The following is a 16,197-nucleotide window of genomic DNA, read 5'->3' as shown; positions in this document are numbered from 1 at the left end:
CCCACATAGCGCCATCATGCGAGACATGAGTTTCATAAAAAGGGGTTTCAGAAACTCTGTGGTCAAGAAAACGTATTCGCTGAGACCAAGGGAAATTAACCCAAGCAAAAGTGAAGTCTAAAAATAGTGGGAGGTGTGACCATAAATAAAAAGCAGATCTATCACACACGACAGCGCTCCTTACAGAGTACAGGCGTTTTGTTCTGTCGCCATATTCGCAAAAAGAAAAGGAGGACTTGTGGCACCTTAGAGACTAACCAATTTATTTGAGCATGAGCTTTCGTGGGCTACAGCTCACGTCATCGGATGCATACCGTGGAAACCGCAGCAGACATTATATACACAGAGACCATGAAACAATACCTCCTCCCACCCCACTGTCCTGCTGGTAATAGCTTATCTAAAGTGATCATCAAGTTGGGCCATTTCCAGCACAAATCCAGGTTTTCTCACCCTCCACCCCCCCATACCCCCCTCCACCAGCAGGAGAGTGAGCTTGTGTGGTCTGCTGCAGTTTCCACGGTAAACATCTGATGAAGTGAGCTGTAGCTCACGAAAGCTCATGCTCAAATAAATTGGTTAGTCTCTAAGGTGCCACAAGTACTCCTTTTCTTTTTGCGACTACAGACTAACAGGGCTGTTACTCTGAATCCTGTCGCCATATTGTGACCGAGGAATCCCCTAATGCTTCCGGCCAGGTACCTGCATCCCGCGACGCACCTGAGTCAAGTTCCTCACACGCACACCCTCCTTAACCGTACCGGGGAGCTTCCTGTGAGGACGGGGGTGACGCGGGCGACAACTAGGGGAATTGTTTCGCTGGAGATTGACCAGCCTGGTTTGTGCTGGTGTCAGCTCGCAGCGGTTCCAGTTGTTGGGCCTCCACCTTGCAGGCTGCCGCTGGTGGGCTCGGCCCCTGCCTCAGGCCCCTGGGCCAGGCTGGGCGCGCGCGGCCGGCAGAGCGGGGTCGCTGCCTCCTGGGCCAGCGGCTGCGGGGCGTGGGGGGAGGGGTTTAATTCACACGCCCCAAACGCTGCCGGTCTCCCGCCGGTGGCCCTGTGTGTCGTGGCTGGAGAGGGGCCCGAGGCGCCTGTGGCAAACCCGACAGTCGGGGCAGATTAACCGTGGCTAGGTCTGCACAACATCGCCGGGCCGCACCTCAGGGGCGGCCGGGGGCGAGGCCGTTGCTCCGGGTGTGGGTACAAGAGGGGACTGGCTGGGCCGCTGAGCCGCCTCCCCGCTGACGCTGCAGCTCGCCCGCCCCGCCCCCGGCGATAGACCCCCCCAGGCCGGGGCGCGGGCCGATGACGTCAGATGGGCGACGCGGTTCCGGTGACGGCAGGGGGCTTAGGAAGCGGTTCTGGCCGTTGGAGGCGGGAGCCCCCCGCTCCAGTCTCGCGCTGCCGCGCGCGCGCGGGTAAGTGCGGGGCGGCCGGCCCCCGTGGGTGATCGTGAGTCAGCGCTGCCGCCAGCCGCCTGCGCTGAGCCTGGGGACGGGACGGGACTCCCCCCTCACGAGTCATCAGCCCCGGCAGCCGCCCCGCCGGCCGGTCTCGCTCGCCTGCGGGCCCCCGGGGCGGGGGGCGGGGCCGCGCGCGCGCGCGCTCTCCGCAGAGCGGTGCGAAGAACAGCGACTGTCCCCGGCCGGGCCGCCGGCGCTCGGCGGCGCTTTTCCCCTGCTGGCGCTGCGGCGCGCTGCCATGGCCTGGGGCTCAGCGCTGTGTGCAGGCTTCAATCCGACACGGCTGGTGCCCCACCCACCTCCTGCGCCAGGAGCTCCTGTCTGTCCCTGCTTCGCCTCTTCGTTAAGCCGCCAGTCCGTTCTCCAGAGCCAGAGAAGATTTTCTGTCTTTTTAAAATCTCTTTCCCGCCGTCCCCGTCCCCCCCCGCCGCCCCCCGGGTCTCTTAAAATCAAGCTTGTGTCTGAATTAATGTTAACTTCTGTTTATAATTAACCTCTAACATCAGGATAACTGAAAGAGCAGAAAAACGTTCTCTACTTTGTTCTGTTTTCCTTTGTGCCTTTCAGGGTACTGTGTATGCATGGTAGTTAATTTAACTCTTTTCCCTATACTGTTTGTCTGGTATAGCCCCCTATTTCTCTGCAGGATTTACACAGCAACAGGGTGGGGGAAAAGAAAAACACTTACAAAATAGGATAAGGTGATTGGAAAACCAAAATAATTATGAGGGACTTCCAACTAAGAACGATATGCAACTACGTTGAGTTCTTTTTGAAAAATGAAGAGGTAAAACTGTTTATTGAAAGTGATAGCTTTGGGAAATCTGCAGTAAATAGGCTGTCTAAACAACGAAGAACTTTATTTAAAAACAAACAGACATCTGAGTCATGCTTTCAGAATTCTGTCCTCCTGATATTCTTTCTCCTGCACATGCATTTGGGGGTCATTTTGAACTCAATTTTGACGGGTGTTCACAGAAATTAAATGAGTCTGGTCATAACATAGCATATTTAGGCTTTCCCCCTCTGGGTTTAAAATAAATCTTTAAATAGGTGGTATGTCATCTGTAGCTAAAAGCTGATTTTTCTAGAAAAGTATTGAATACTACAGTTATATTTGTTACTACTTGCTCTTGAGCATTAGTTGCTTATTGAGGCACAGACCAAGGCTTAGAATTGGGGAAAAGCCTGTCTACGGTTCTTGTTTGTCATTGCCCCCCGCCCCCTCCCCCTATTTACAGTAGGTTTAAAGTGATACTAATCTGAAGTAGATGTCTTGTGGTATTTTTGAACTATTCTGTCTTCTGTTTCTTGCAGAAACAGTCTTGGAGGAAAAAAAGACTTACTCTACAAATTCAAGCTTCTTTAGACAAGATCCACTAAAGCCATCGGAAAGCAAATGTCATCAGAAATGCCAGCAGAAAATCCATTGCCCACAGACGTTCCTGATGTGGAAGAAAAGATTAATTCAAATGACAATCAAGTCAAAAAAGGGGAGCCAGGATCAGACAAGGCAGAGAGCATTGGAGTTATGTCAAAGAGGCAAATGAAGAAGCTAATGAAGCAGAAACAATGGGAAGAGCAAAGAGATTTACGCAGGTGTGATTTGAATTATGTCTCCTATGTTGCTGATTCCAATCCAGTATTTAATTTTAATGATTATGTATGTGAGCAGAATTTGTACATAAACTTCATGCACAGCAAAAAAGAGAATTAAAGTCAGTGTTGGTTCAAATGTGGAGTATGTGAAACGTGCTGGGCTTCTCTGTTAGAGCACCAGGGAGAACTTATTTCAGATCAATGTCCTCAATGGTCTGTGATTCAGCAACTGTTTCTCAGCAGGTTGCGGATGTCAGGAGGGTAAACCTGCAAATTCTCTGCTCTAATTGGCCAAAATGGTTGTTGCTGAGCAACGAGAGATATTATTTCTACTTTCTGAACTGGCTGAGTGTGCTGCGCCTGTATCACTGCCAGCCCCTGTAGCCTGATGAGCGAGGCTAGAACCAGGAATCAGTGAGAGTCTCCTCTTTTTGATAATACAGGATGCTGTCACAATCAGGCTCATTATCTTTTAGGATGATGTGATGGTAGGAATATATTTTGGGGGTAAGGAAAGGGGTATCAAAGCATGGGCTCTTCTAGGTCAAGCTGAACCCCCGGTATTACCCCAATTGGTACCTTCCCAAGACAGTGGCTATTCAGAATGAACTTCTTGAGCCTTAGTTTCCCACCTTGATCTTGGGCTGACCCGTCCCATCTCTCACACTGTAGCATACTTCCTAAACCACTGAAAAGATGTATGTTAGAATCTGGAGTGTAACATATATTGTTTCACTGAGACCCCTAACTGGCTCTTTTGTCCACAGTGGTTGTATATGACCTGATCCAAGTCCCCTTGAAATAGATGGGATTCTTTCCAGTGGTGTTAGTTAGCTCTGAATCACACACCTAGTGTTACAGGTTTTCTCACTATTCTACAAACAGAGAAAAATGAGCCATGGGTTGTTTCTGAACTTGTCTTCAGTGCTACACTATGACCCAAGAAACCGGGGCAGCCTCACAATATCTCTTATTTAAACTTTTCAATAAAGTATATGTTAATCTCCTAACATCTGCACCATGCAGAACATCTAACCAGCTGTACAGACCTAGCAATCCTTATTTTTTAACTGTTTATGACTTTTTAGGCAGAGACGAAAAGAGAAACGCCAGAAAAGAAAACTGGAGCGTCAGTATCAGTTGGAATCTAACAATGAAGGTCGTGACGGGAAGCGTATACGTAGGGATGTTGTTCCTAGTACTCTTCGTCTTATTATAGACTGCAGTTTTGACAACTTGATGGTATTAAAGGTAAATGAAATTTTGCTATTGGAAGCACATGGATTCGCTGATACTAATATGGCATGATCTGAGAGTGGAAGAACCTGTGGGTAGATGAAAATGAAATAATCTTTGTCTTGGTGCATGAGGGATAGCTTATATGTTTGTTTCTTAAATCTGTCAGATTTCAAAATAGTACTGCTATGTAAACTTGCTAAAAATAGCAGTCATCTTCCTGGAGATCTGTTCTTGTAAATTAACTTGATTCCAGAATAGAAAGTAGAACCTTGTCCCTGGTATCAGCCATTAAATTTTCTCATGCTCCAAGAGCACTCTTCTGAGGGGTACTGCAGAGGTCTTTCCTCTCCCCCACCCCTCTCCTGTTCCAAGTATGTTTGAGGCCCCTAGCAGAGTTAGTGAGAGCACATGGGATACAGCATGTTCAGTATTATGGTGATACTCAGCTCTGTTTCAGTCACATCAGAGCTGTGTGGTCCAGTAGAACAAGTAATTCTGAGTTTTTATGACATCTCAGAATGGATGAAGTTGAACTGGCTTCCGGATAATAAAGAAAACATTGGAGTGATTTTGGTGGGTAGGGGTATGGAATAAAGAGAATCAGAAACGGCACCCCCTATACGCCAAGGGAGTGTTTCCACCATTTGTAAGCCAGGTACCATCCAGAGCCGTCCCTAGGGTACAGCAAATTGATGCAACTGCCCTGGGCCCCGCACTTCGTGGGGAGGTGAGGCGGGGGAGCGAAGAGGAGCCCCCCTACCAACCTCGCCCAACCCCTCCAGCGCTTCCTGCCCACCTGCGGGCCCCGCTGATCAGCGGCTCTTCCTCCCTCCCAGTGTCTATAGCCCTTTCAGCGTCTGGAGGCGCTGGCGGGGTGGGGAGTGAGGGCTCAGCGCGCTCGGGGGAGGGGGTGGAACAGGGCAGATGGGGCCTCAGGGGAAAGGGGTGGAGTGGGGACGGGGCCTGGGCAGAGCCAGGGGGAGAACACCCTGGCAGATAGAAACTTGGCGCCTATGTCCCAGGCCCTGCACCCCTCTAGGGATGACCCTGGTGACATCTGAGTTTTACTGTACTACTTGTTGACTAAATAGCAGCTCTGGACAAAAAGGCAGAACATTTTTTAGAGCATTTTTTTTTACCTACATCTGGTGAGAAGAGTGTGCCCTTTTCTTTTTTGATGCAAGCCTTTCTATTATCATCTGTCTTTATTATTTGTATTATTATAGCACTTAGGAGCCCTTGTCATGGATCAGGACCCATTGTGGTAGGTGCTGTACAAATACAGACCCTAAGGACAGTCTCTGCCCTGAAGAATTGACAGTCTGAGTAATGAGTCAAGACTAAACCACCATATTACACTGGTGAGGCTGCACGTTGAAACACTCAAATACAAACTAGCTCAAAATGCACAGGCAGCTAGAGTGTAATACAGGGAGCATATAACACTAGTACTCAGTGTCACTGTTGTCCAATAGGTTTCTGGGTAGAGTTCAAAGTGATTGTCTGAACCTATTAAAGTCCTAAATGGGTTGGAACCCAGTTACCTGAGGCATTTCTCTTTATGTCATACTGTCACAAGTGAGATCAGAGGTGCTCCTTTGAGATACATGAGAGGTTGCTGCTGGTAGAGCATTTTCTATAAAAGTTTCTAGACTGTCGAATGCACTTCCTTCCTTTGTGTGCAAAGCCCGTAGTTTTTCTCAGATATTTATGGAGGCTGACGGATTATAGGTGGAGGGTCTGGCGAGTTTGATTGTTTCCTGGTACGGTTGGTTAGAGGGAAGCCATTGTTTGTTTTTTGTTTGTCCTTTTTTGGATAGTCTAAACATTTGTTTTTATTTCAGTTACATAAAAACATTGTATTGATGAACTTCATATCCATGACTTATTTGAAATAAAAAAAAAATAATAAATTTCCCTGGAGTGTGTTGTGTGGGTGTGAAAGGGTGTGTTTATAGTTAAAATAAGCATGATAAAGGAGTCTATTCTGTTCCTGGAAGTAGTTACAATCTGTAACTCAATAGTAATATGTGTATGTTCTATGTAATAAGTCAATGAGTGACTGAAGAGTAATGTGACTTGAGTCACAATTATTGTAATAGTGGTTAAATATGTACTCTATGGGAGATGCATATATTTGTGTGTGTACGTAATTCCCTCACAGCTGTCATTCTCCTTTTCTCTCGAAGGGTCTGATGCTTTCCCACTCAGGAATCTATTTTGCTAGTTAAAAGCTTCCTTTCTCTCTCTCTAGCGTCTGACTGACTCTTGGTAAAGCATTTTGTGATGATCTGTCTGAAGGACTGTATAAAAACAAATTGTGTTACATACAGGATGTCAAGAAGCTTCACAAGCAAATTCAGAGATGTTATGCAGAAAACCGTAAAGCATTACATCCTGTACAGGTATGTTACAACAACTGTCTATATTTGAGCACTGGCCATGCTTAGTGAAGTACAGAGCATGTAGAAGAGGCAGTCCTTGCCCAAAAGAGAGTATAATTTTAGTAAAATGAAAAAAATAACTTAGTTTGATCATGTTTCTGTCATTCCTGTATTAAAGGAATGCTAACACTACCTTCCTGATAGTGACCACCATAAAAATACCTACATAGATGAAAAGGCATATGAATGTCAGTATAAAAGCTGCCAGTCCAAGATAGCTTTTGGATGTACACTTTTCTTTCTGCAGGACATAAGGCAAAAAATGCTTAGTTGTTAACCCTTTGTACTGACCATTAAAAAATGTTCTTAGCGCCAGATTCCTCTGGTAAATAATGAAAGTGAGTTTTAGTTAACACTTCAGAATAAAAAGCTTGTCTGATAAAACATATGTGGTGACAAATCAGCATCTTGAATTTGGATATTTTGCACTTTTTTTTTTATCCCTCTTAAGTTTTACTTGACCAGCCATGGAGGCCAGTTGAAGAACAACATGAATGAAAATGACAAAGGATGGGTCAACTGGAAGGTAATGACAGAAAATTAAGCAATTCTGTGACTCTGAAATTTCCCAAGAAAAATACAGTTTTAATATTCATTCAAAGATTGCTACAGTTTCTTTGGCTTGTATCTTTTCCATGTACTGTATTTTATCAAGACATCAAAAAAGTGGTGTTAGTTTAGCTCTTAATGACTTCAGTTTTGAGTGAATTTAGTGTTCATACGAGTGACTGCCCTGACTTGAGACTAGCTTTGTATAAGTTGGCATTTCTTCAGTTAATATTGCTGATGCATCTCTGTGCTGACTTGTAATGCTCCAACTCCTTGATTCTTGCTATTCCTGGCTTTTTATCTCAGATTGTATTGACTAACCTTGAAACTAAATACATCTGTTATGCCTTGATCAAGACTAGATTCTGGTTTCCAGAGGTGAAATGCTAATGAGCTGGCCCATACTACTTTGCCTGGCTCCAGAAAATAACGCCAGTACTGTCAAGAATGGCACATTCAGTAAGATTGCTGACATGCTGGGTTTCTTATCCTTGTAACTCTTTTTTCTTTAATAATGTTCCTATGTTATTTTAATTATTTGCATGAGGAACGATTGCCTCGGAGGAGGTCAGAATTCCTTACTCAGCTCTGTCAAATGTTGTGTGACCTTGAGCAAATCTCTTTGGGTATGTCTACACTGCAATAAAACACCCATGGCTGGCCTGTTAGTGTTGGGCTAAAAAATTATTTTAAAATAACATATGATGTACATGTATGTCTACCTTACCTAGAGGCTTACCATCCCCTGATGGTAGTCTGGGTGGCCCTAACTTCTTCAGATACCCCCACTAGGGGTGTCTGTCCAGTCTGTTGGGTCTGATTCGCCCACACAACTACCCCCTCTCTTGAAAGTGATCATTTTTAAACCATGTGATAAATCTGTACGTGGTCTTTTTCCTATCCTGGTATTCTTTCTTAACAACACTTGAGTGTTTGCAGAGAAGTAGCATATCTTGAGCTATTCTTTTCTTCCTGCCTGATTTTTCTTACAGCACCTATTAAACTAAACCAATATATTCATACAATAACTTGGTCAACAAACTGTATGCATAAATTATAGACCAGTTCCATCACACAAGTCCTGGTGACTGCTTTTTAAAAGCTGCAGCAGAAACCTTTCTTGCCAAGCAATAGCTGAGCATCGGGCGGGGGGGGACATAGCTCAGTGGTTTGAGCATTGGCCTGCTAAACCCAGGGTTATGAGTTCAATCCTTGAGGGGACCATTTAGGGACCTGGGGCAAAAATTGGGGATTGGCCCTGCTTTGAGCAGCGGGTTGGACTAGATGACCTCCTGAGGTCTCTTCCAGCCCTGATATTCTATGATTCATTTATTCTGGCTTCCCTTTTGAAAAAAGGTCTTGGAAGTGACTTAGGTCCACAAGGACTTTCCACAGGGAGTCACAAGTGTTTGACCTCTTCTGCAATTCCTCTGGACTCTCAAAAGGCCTTAAACTTTTCACAAGCCACTGCTTCAGAGAGCTATGCTGGGAACTGTGGGTTCGATACCGAGAAAGCAGTACAGTGGATATGGGACAAAACTGTATTTGACTTGGCATGGGCAGCATGGACACACTGCTCCGTTGGAACTTCTGCTGGTGTTCAGCCTGGCCAAGCATTATTCAATAGCATGTGTAACATTTGAACTTCTTTGTATCTCAAAGGATATCCATATTTCATCAGAGCATTATAATGAGCTAATGAAGAAGGAAGACCTTGTGTATCTTACATCAGACTCCCCTGACGTGCTGAATGAACTAGATGAGACTAAAGCCTATGTAATTGGAGGTCTGGTGGATCACAATCACCACAAGGTAGACGGATATTACTTTCTTTAAAGCTGCTCTTTCAGCATCTAATTCAGTGTTATTACTGAACACATGCAAATCAGCAAAAACGGATACTTATTTAAAAAACATATTGGTTGATTTTGTGCAGTAAAACTCTTAAAAACCAAAACGTTGTTCTGGAGGTGATTGTATGTAGTGATTTTTTTGCTGATTTGTTTTTTTAAATATATGTTTTGATTTTATCTTTTACTTCAAATCTATAATGATCCATGCTTAATTTTAATCTTCTGTTGTACCCACTGAAGGCCAGATTTTCTGAAAGAGATCTTTGGTTTGTGTGTATTCAGTTATTTACTTGCATGTGTAAACAGAATTGTAATGGATCTTGGACATCCTTCTTTAATAACTTGGTTTGTCAGTATGGCCTAATCAAGGAACACATTTGCCTCTGGGTTCTAGTTCAATGCCTGGACATGGCGTTGTACTCTGTGCAATTGGCATGTCAGTTAGACTGCTACTGGAAGGGTTAGAGCACTATTAAAAATTATTTCCTTTGGATAGTGTACCAAACTAATGCCCTTTGACCTATTTAATAGTTCATGTGTCATAAAAAAGTTTGGGGGATAAATTTTGTCTTGGCAAATGATTCTTCAGAACAAAGCAGGTTGAGCTACTGCAAAGGCTGAGAACTAAATAAGGCTCTATTTGCTTGCAGAATGTAATCACTGCAGTACCAATTCCTTACTTTTTCATAAGCGTTAAAGTAGTACTGGAATTTAAAAAAAAAACCAAAAACACTACTCTGTAGTGCCTCTTTTTAAAAAAAAAAATAAACAAACAGCTCAGGTAAAATTGAGTTTGAATGTTATCTGAATAATTTGTATTATTTCTTACTGTGTTGAACACAAACACTCCCTTAAAACAGACTGTATTTCCCACTTTGTTTTGAGTTGCAACAGTATGACACTGCTTGCAAAACCCCTGCCTGACAACAGTAATTATCTTATTCATTTTGTCTTTTTTTTCCCAGTAGTAGAAAGCTCATTTGTATTGTACAGTCTGATCAAAAATCATGATTCTTGGTTAACCTTTTTGGGGGGGTGTCTTTGCTACAGGGGATTACTTACAAAAAAGCACTACAACAGGGAATTGGTCATGTGCAGCTTCCTCTTGGAAATTTTGTGAAAATGAACAGCCGGAAAGTATTGGCAGTTAATCATGGTAAGTCATGAGTTTGAAAAATAAAAATGAAAATGTTACAGAATGTGTCAGCAATATCAAATTATATGAATCTTCAAAAGTACGTCAGTGTATAAAGACCTAATTCTTATTTCAGTAATGGCTGGATGCCTTTAATCTTTATAAAAGTGAGATTTTTTTCCAACCGTGTCTGAGTGACTTAGGAACTTAAGTCCCATTGAGTTGTCGTATGGAAAACATGCCACTCTTGAAAATCCTACCCACAGTGGCTAAATTCCCTCTTGAAAACGGTCAAAGGACCAGAATATTAGGATTTACCCTTGTGTTTCTATTCCCTTTAAAAGATAAATGCAAGGGATGAAAAACTGCCACTGTTTCACAGTTTAGGTGTGCATTGATTTCGTGGTGGATAGTTGCACAATTTATTCAACTTGCTAGTAGCAAAATTCTGTTTTCTCTCCCCAATTCTTTCTTTTGCATTGGCATTTAGCAAGAGCCCAAAATGTGTGTACTTGGTTTTCGGAGTCTGTTATATTGAGGTATACAACCACACTCCCTACCTAATCTTTCTTTTTTTATTTTTTTAAAAGCCCTTAGTCTTTCAGTTCTGACACCTGCGACCTTTAAGTAATTAGTTAGATTTAAATATAAGCATATGCAATATGGTTGCTCCTCAGCATTTTTTAAATTTGGTTTTACTATTTTGTGTCTTTATTTTGCACCTTTTGAATTTCTTCTACCTTCTCTTATTTTATTGAAAATGTCTAAGTTTGGTTTTATTGTTGCTAAAAGTATTTTATTCTTTTAAATATTATCAAATGAGGATGATGTATGCAATGGCATGCTCATCCAATCTCAGAATTGCCAGTGGATGTACATCATAAATTTAGCAGAGAATCAGCTATAACTTTGAATCTTAGGTCACTAATTAATGATTAAGCTTAAGTATTACCAAAACCCAAATATTGGAAACCTTTCACACACATACAGCTGTAGCTTTAAATCTTGTATCACAAGGTAGAGAACAGGGTTCCACATATTATCCATAAAAAATTGCAAGATGTTAGCTAGGTCCATTTTAGTAGTTCTCCTGCAACAGTCGTATACTGACCTCTAGTACAGGGGTGGGCAAACTACAGCCCAGGGGCCGCATCCAGCCCTCCAGATGTTTTAATCTGGCCCTCGAGCTCCCACCAGGGAGCAGGGTCCGGGGCTTGACCCACTCTGTGTGGCTCCCAGAAGCAGCAGCATGTCCCCTCTCCTGGTCCTACGCACAGGGGCAGCCAAGGGGCTCCACATGTTGCCCCCGCCTCAAGCACTGCCCCCACAGTTCCCATTGGCCGGGAACCACAGCAGGTGCTGGGGTGGCGCCCATGGACAGGGTAGCGCACAGAGCCGCCTGGCTGTGCCTCCACGTAGGAGCCGGAGGAGGGACATGCTGCTGCTGCTTCTGGGAGCTGCTTGAGGTAAGCACCCCCCAGAGCCTGCACCCCGGATCCACTCCCATGCTCGAACCTCCTGCACCACTCCTGATCCTCCTCCCACCTTCTGAACCCCTCAGTCCCAGCCCAGAGCACCCTCCTGCACCCCCAACCCCTCATCCTTAGGCCCACCAGCCAGAGCCCTCACCTTCCCTGCACCCCAACCCTCTGCCCCAGCCCGGAGTACCCTCCCACATCCTGAACTCATTTCTGGCCCCACCCTAGAGCCCACACCCCCAGCCAGAGCCCTCACCCCCTCCCACACCCCAACCCCCAGTTTCGTGAGCATTCATGGCCCGCCATACAATTTCCCTACACAGATGTGGCACTTGGGCCAAAAAGTTTGCCCACCCCTGCTCTAGTATAATTTCTGGTAGCTATCTTCTAGGGTGGGAGTCAGATCGCAGTTCTATTCCTGACTCTTCTGCTGATCCACTGTGTGTTTTTGGACAAGTCTCTTAGCCTCTCTGACTCTTTTGTATCTATCTGTAAAATGGGATTTTTTTATGTTTATCTGCCATTGTAAAGCATTTTGAGAACAATAATTGAAAAGCACTGAACACATAAAATACTTCTTTAAAATCCAGTGTTAATGCAGTATCCATGCTGAGGATTTTAGGCACAAAAGACAGGAAATTCAAAATGTCGGGTGCCTTTAACTATTGTAATTCAATCCCTTGCACATATTGCAACCTTAATATTATTTGGCCCAATTTTAATAGGAATACTTGCATGCAAAATAGAACTTGACATGAATAAGGATGGCAGAATTGGGCCACCCCTATTCTGTATCTGTATGTATAACGTAAGGGATATTTTCATGGTTTTTTTTAACTATAAATATATATTTGCATTTATTTCACTATGTGCTATTGCACAGTGAAACACCTGTTTGGTTCTAACTCTGCTGTTCTTGGAAATGAAAGGTATAGTACCAGGTCCCACAGGCTGGGCACTCTTGCTACTGTCTCAGGGGGGCATGAGGAGGGATAGATCCATACCATAAACATTTTAGTAGGGTTACTGTTCTCTCAAGTATTTTAATTAAATAGAACCCCCGGGTGGTGGAAGATGGACAAGAACAGTGTTAAATTTACATTTGAGATATAATTAGAGCTCATGGAGGATTTTTAGCGCGGGCTCTGGGAGGGAGCTTGGGGCATGGGAGGGGAGCAGTGCACAGGTTCCCAGCCAGTGGGAGTTATGTTGATAGTGCTCGGGGCAGGGGCAGCACACAGAGCCACCTGCTGCGCTTCTGCCTAGAAGCAGCCGGGACAGGTCGCCGCTTGCAGGGAGCTGCCCAAGGTGAGCAGCCCCTGGCTCCCACACCCAAACTCCCTCCCAAAGTCTGTGCTCCACAGCCCCTCCTCTACTCCAACCCCCTGTCGGTTCCACGCCAATTGGACTATAAACCAGAATTTCTATGAAGATCAGAAATGCTGGTTTGTAGAGCTTTCTGGTTGGTGAAGTGCCAGATAAAACAGCTTTTACTGTACTTGGTTTAGGATTTAAAAGATTCTCATCTTTTGGATCTAAAATGCCATATCAGGCATAGCCAAGAGAGGATTATATGGATAAGTAACTTTGTTTCCTTCAGTTAAACGCAACATTCTAAGACTAGTACTTTGTAATATTGGAAAACGTTGTTTAAAATTTCCCTCCACCTCTGAACATTCTTTCTAGTTCTGGCAGCTGTATTGAGACCACTCTCTCTCTATCAAGACTGTGAGCTAGGAACTGCTGGCTTGGATGTTGCGTCCCTCTCAGCATTAGGCAGAGGTTAAGCAACTTTCCTCCATTTCCCCATCTGTAAAATGTAGATCTTTACTTGTCTGTTTGGAGGATCATTGTGAGGATTTCACTGCTTATAAAGCACTAAGAAGTTTAAGCATACTACACATAGAGTAATTACAAAATATTATAAGAAGGCAGGTCAAATTTAGGGCCTACATTAACTTATGTCCTTTTATTTAAAAACAAATGCAGCTAAATCAGTGTGGCATAACTGTGGTGGTCCCATTTTTCCATTGTCGGAGTGCGGTGGGTGGAAGAGATGACAACTGTTTTTGTTTGGGTAATGATCTTTTCTTCACCATTCTTTAGTGTAGTAAAAGGAGGCAAGTACATTGTGCTCCTGGGTTGGGTGTGTCTCCATGACTTTGTAAGGCTGTTCTAAATAATTTTCAAAGCATACTTACTTTGGGGGCAGAGGGAAAGCTCCTACAAGAGCTGACTGCCACAGCAGTACTGCGTTTTCTGTTTAATCCGGAGGGCTTTATTTATTTCACATTGTTGTAGAAAGAGGTAAGATCCTTGCAACAGTTGGCTTATGTTTTTAAATGTGTGTTCTTTAAAAATTAGTCTCTGTTCCTGTCAGAAATTGTTACTTCACTATTGAAGAGCTGGTTGTCTCTCTTGGTTGCAGTGTTTGAGATAATCCTCTCTTATCTGGAGAAGAGAAACTGGAAGGAAGCATTTTTCAGTGTCTTGCCACCGCGGAAAGGGGCCAGTCCTCTGGGCGAAGCCAATGACTCCTCCAAATGTGAGCTGCGTGAAAAAGAAGCTGGTGAAGATAATAGCTCGGACAGCGACTAGGCAACTGTGGAAGCAGGCAGGAATGTAAAGTGCATGTGGCACAAAGGATAGAAATGAGACATGAGTTAGATGAAACCTCTGAGAACAATCTATCGAACTAGTGGTATTTAATTGTTTAAGTGGCTACACTTGGAAAGAAGTGGTAAAGATAAATGTTATTTTTACCTTGAAAATACTTCCTTTTTTTCGCTTTTTATAAAGTAAATTAATAGCAAATGCAGAACTTATTTTGTTATGGAAGCTAATATTTATTTTCCTTTTTAAAATATTTTATTTGATACATACAGAACGGTTTTATTTTCTTGAAGCTTGTGATGGAAGCTAATAATTAATATGTTAGTAACTGTCCCTGTTTTGTGCATGTACCCTTGATATTTTATTATTATTCTCTATCCACCCCTATCCTATATTATGTCTTAAAAGCAATGAGTGTCAAAGGTCAATGAATCTAAAAGCTCCTTCCGGCATTGCCTGTTGCGAAGTGTGTATAACTTCTTACCATCAGTGGGGGCTTTTCTGAGCAAAGAATGGTCTTATAGTCTCTGAAAAAACATTGGGAGCCAAGAACTCTGCTTTGGGCCTGCTTTGGACACTTTTTTTTAAGACATAATTTTTTTAAAAACATCCTCTGTCACAGCAGACCTGCCCTCTCTGGCAGGATTGTGAGTATTTCAAAGAGTTACTCTTCTTGCCTCTTGAACTGAAGCTCTCTGTTCTAACTAAATTTTTAAAATAGCCATTTCAGTACTCCTGAAGCAGGCCAAAAGACAGCCTTGGGGGGCGGAAGGTGTCCTTTCACACCAGAGGAGCCATTCTCTCATCCCTTTCTGCAGGGTCTATCCAGAAGGGAGCCAGTTATAGTGTAGCTTTTGGGATGTGGACAAGTATCTACAGAGAGCAATTCTGCAATCATCAATAGACTCCCCAAGAGAATTTGGAGGATAGCAGCTTCTGGTCACTTGTGGCGTGGGCTGGTTTTGAACAGATGATATAGATGTGACTGGCTCTGTATCCAGATCCAGTCCTCCCTCCACTGTCACCACTTTCAGACTGGGAGTTGAACTGGAATATGTGTAGATGTACATGTGTCCTATAGTTTTACAGGGTTGGCAACAAGCAAATTATGATTTGACATGTTCAGTGTGATCATTTTAATGCTTTTTTAATATAAATTAATTTTGAGAACTCTTTAGGCAGCCATCTGATAAACTACAGTGAAGATTCATCTGCCTTAGGTCGTGGGCAACAGTTTGTTGCTCAAATAAGATACTGTGGTGGGGTTATTGTGTAGATATGCCAAGAGAAATGTGTTAAATTTTGTCTCTGAACGTGGAGAAACTTCTGGACAAAAGCATTGTCTTGTTTTTGTTTTGAAGAGCCAAAGAAATATACAGCATAAACAAAGTAAAGCACTTGCCAGTACCAGTTTCCTCTGTTAGTAAACAAATGTCTAAAATAGCAAAGGTACAAAGTGTATATTTTACAATTGAGGTATTGCATACTGCTGCACATAGTATTCATTAAATCTGATCTAAGCATTTGAAGTTTCAGTTAAGATTCTTTAATTCTACCACGTGTCTTGTTTCCTTCTCAGATTTGAGCACATTAAAATTAAATGCTACAATTTATTCATGTGGAATTAATTCCACAACTCTAAAAGGTATTTCTTCTGCATTGTTCTATTGACCAGAACTACTTTTTTTTTTTGGTATGGTGGAAGTTATGTTTTTTGTTTTTTAACAACAAAATATATTCTCTGGTCTCTTCACTTGTGTGATTACGTATTAAGCAAGAATTCATTTTTTTAACCCAAAGAAGCTCTGAAATGGACACTTTACAA

The 16,197-nt window shown here is 43.2% G+C and overlaps 1 protein-coding gene across 7 annotated transcripts; it reads left to right on the top strand.

The window, feature by feature from the left end:
• The first annotated feature begins 1,293 nt into the window (after window positions 1-1,293).
• On the top strand, window positions 1,294-15,882 carry TRMT10A (tRNA methyltransferase 10A). 7 transcript variants are annotated; one of them, XM_073340776.2, is made up of 8 exons: window positions 1,294-1,417; window positions 2,780-3,061; window positions 4,150-4,312; window positions 6,634-6,705; window positions 7,196-7,270; window positions 8,956-9,105; window positions 10,197-10,302; window positions 14,188-15,882. In XM_073340776.2, exons 2-8 carry the CDS (start codon window positions 2,862-2,864, stop codon window positions 14,355-14,357), a joined length of 936 nt encoding a protein of 311 aa, XP_073196877.2. In that variant the 5' UTR covers window positions 1,294-1,417; window positions 2,780-2,861; the 3' UTR covers window positions 14,358-15,882. The 7 variants fall into 7 exon arrangements, with proteins under 7 accessions (XP_073196877.2, XP_078708576.1, XP_078708577.1 ...); XM_078852450.1 differs by having other exon boundaries at window positions 1,294-1,451; XM_078852451.1 differs by lacking the exon at window positions 1,294-1,417 and adding an exon at window positions 1,495-1,618.
• The last annotated feature ends 315 nt before the right edge of the window (window positions 15,883-16,197 follow it).

Source organism: Lepidochelys kempii, chromosome 4 (assembly GCF_965140285.1).
Source record: "Lepidochelys kempii isolate rLepKem1 chromosome 4, rLepKem1.hap1, whole genome shotgun sequence".
Lineage (NCBI taxonomy): Eukaryota > Metazoa > Chordata > Testudines > Cheloniidae > Lepidochelys > Lepidochelys kempii.
Note: the sequence above shows the minus strand (reverse complement) of the source record. Positions and strands in the feature narration are given on the sequence as shown.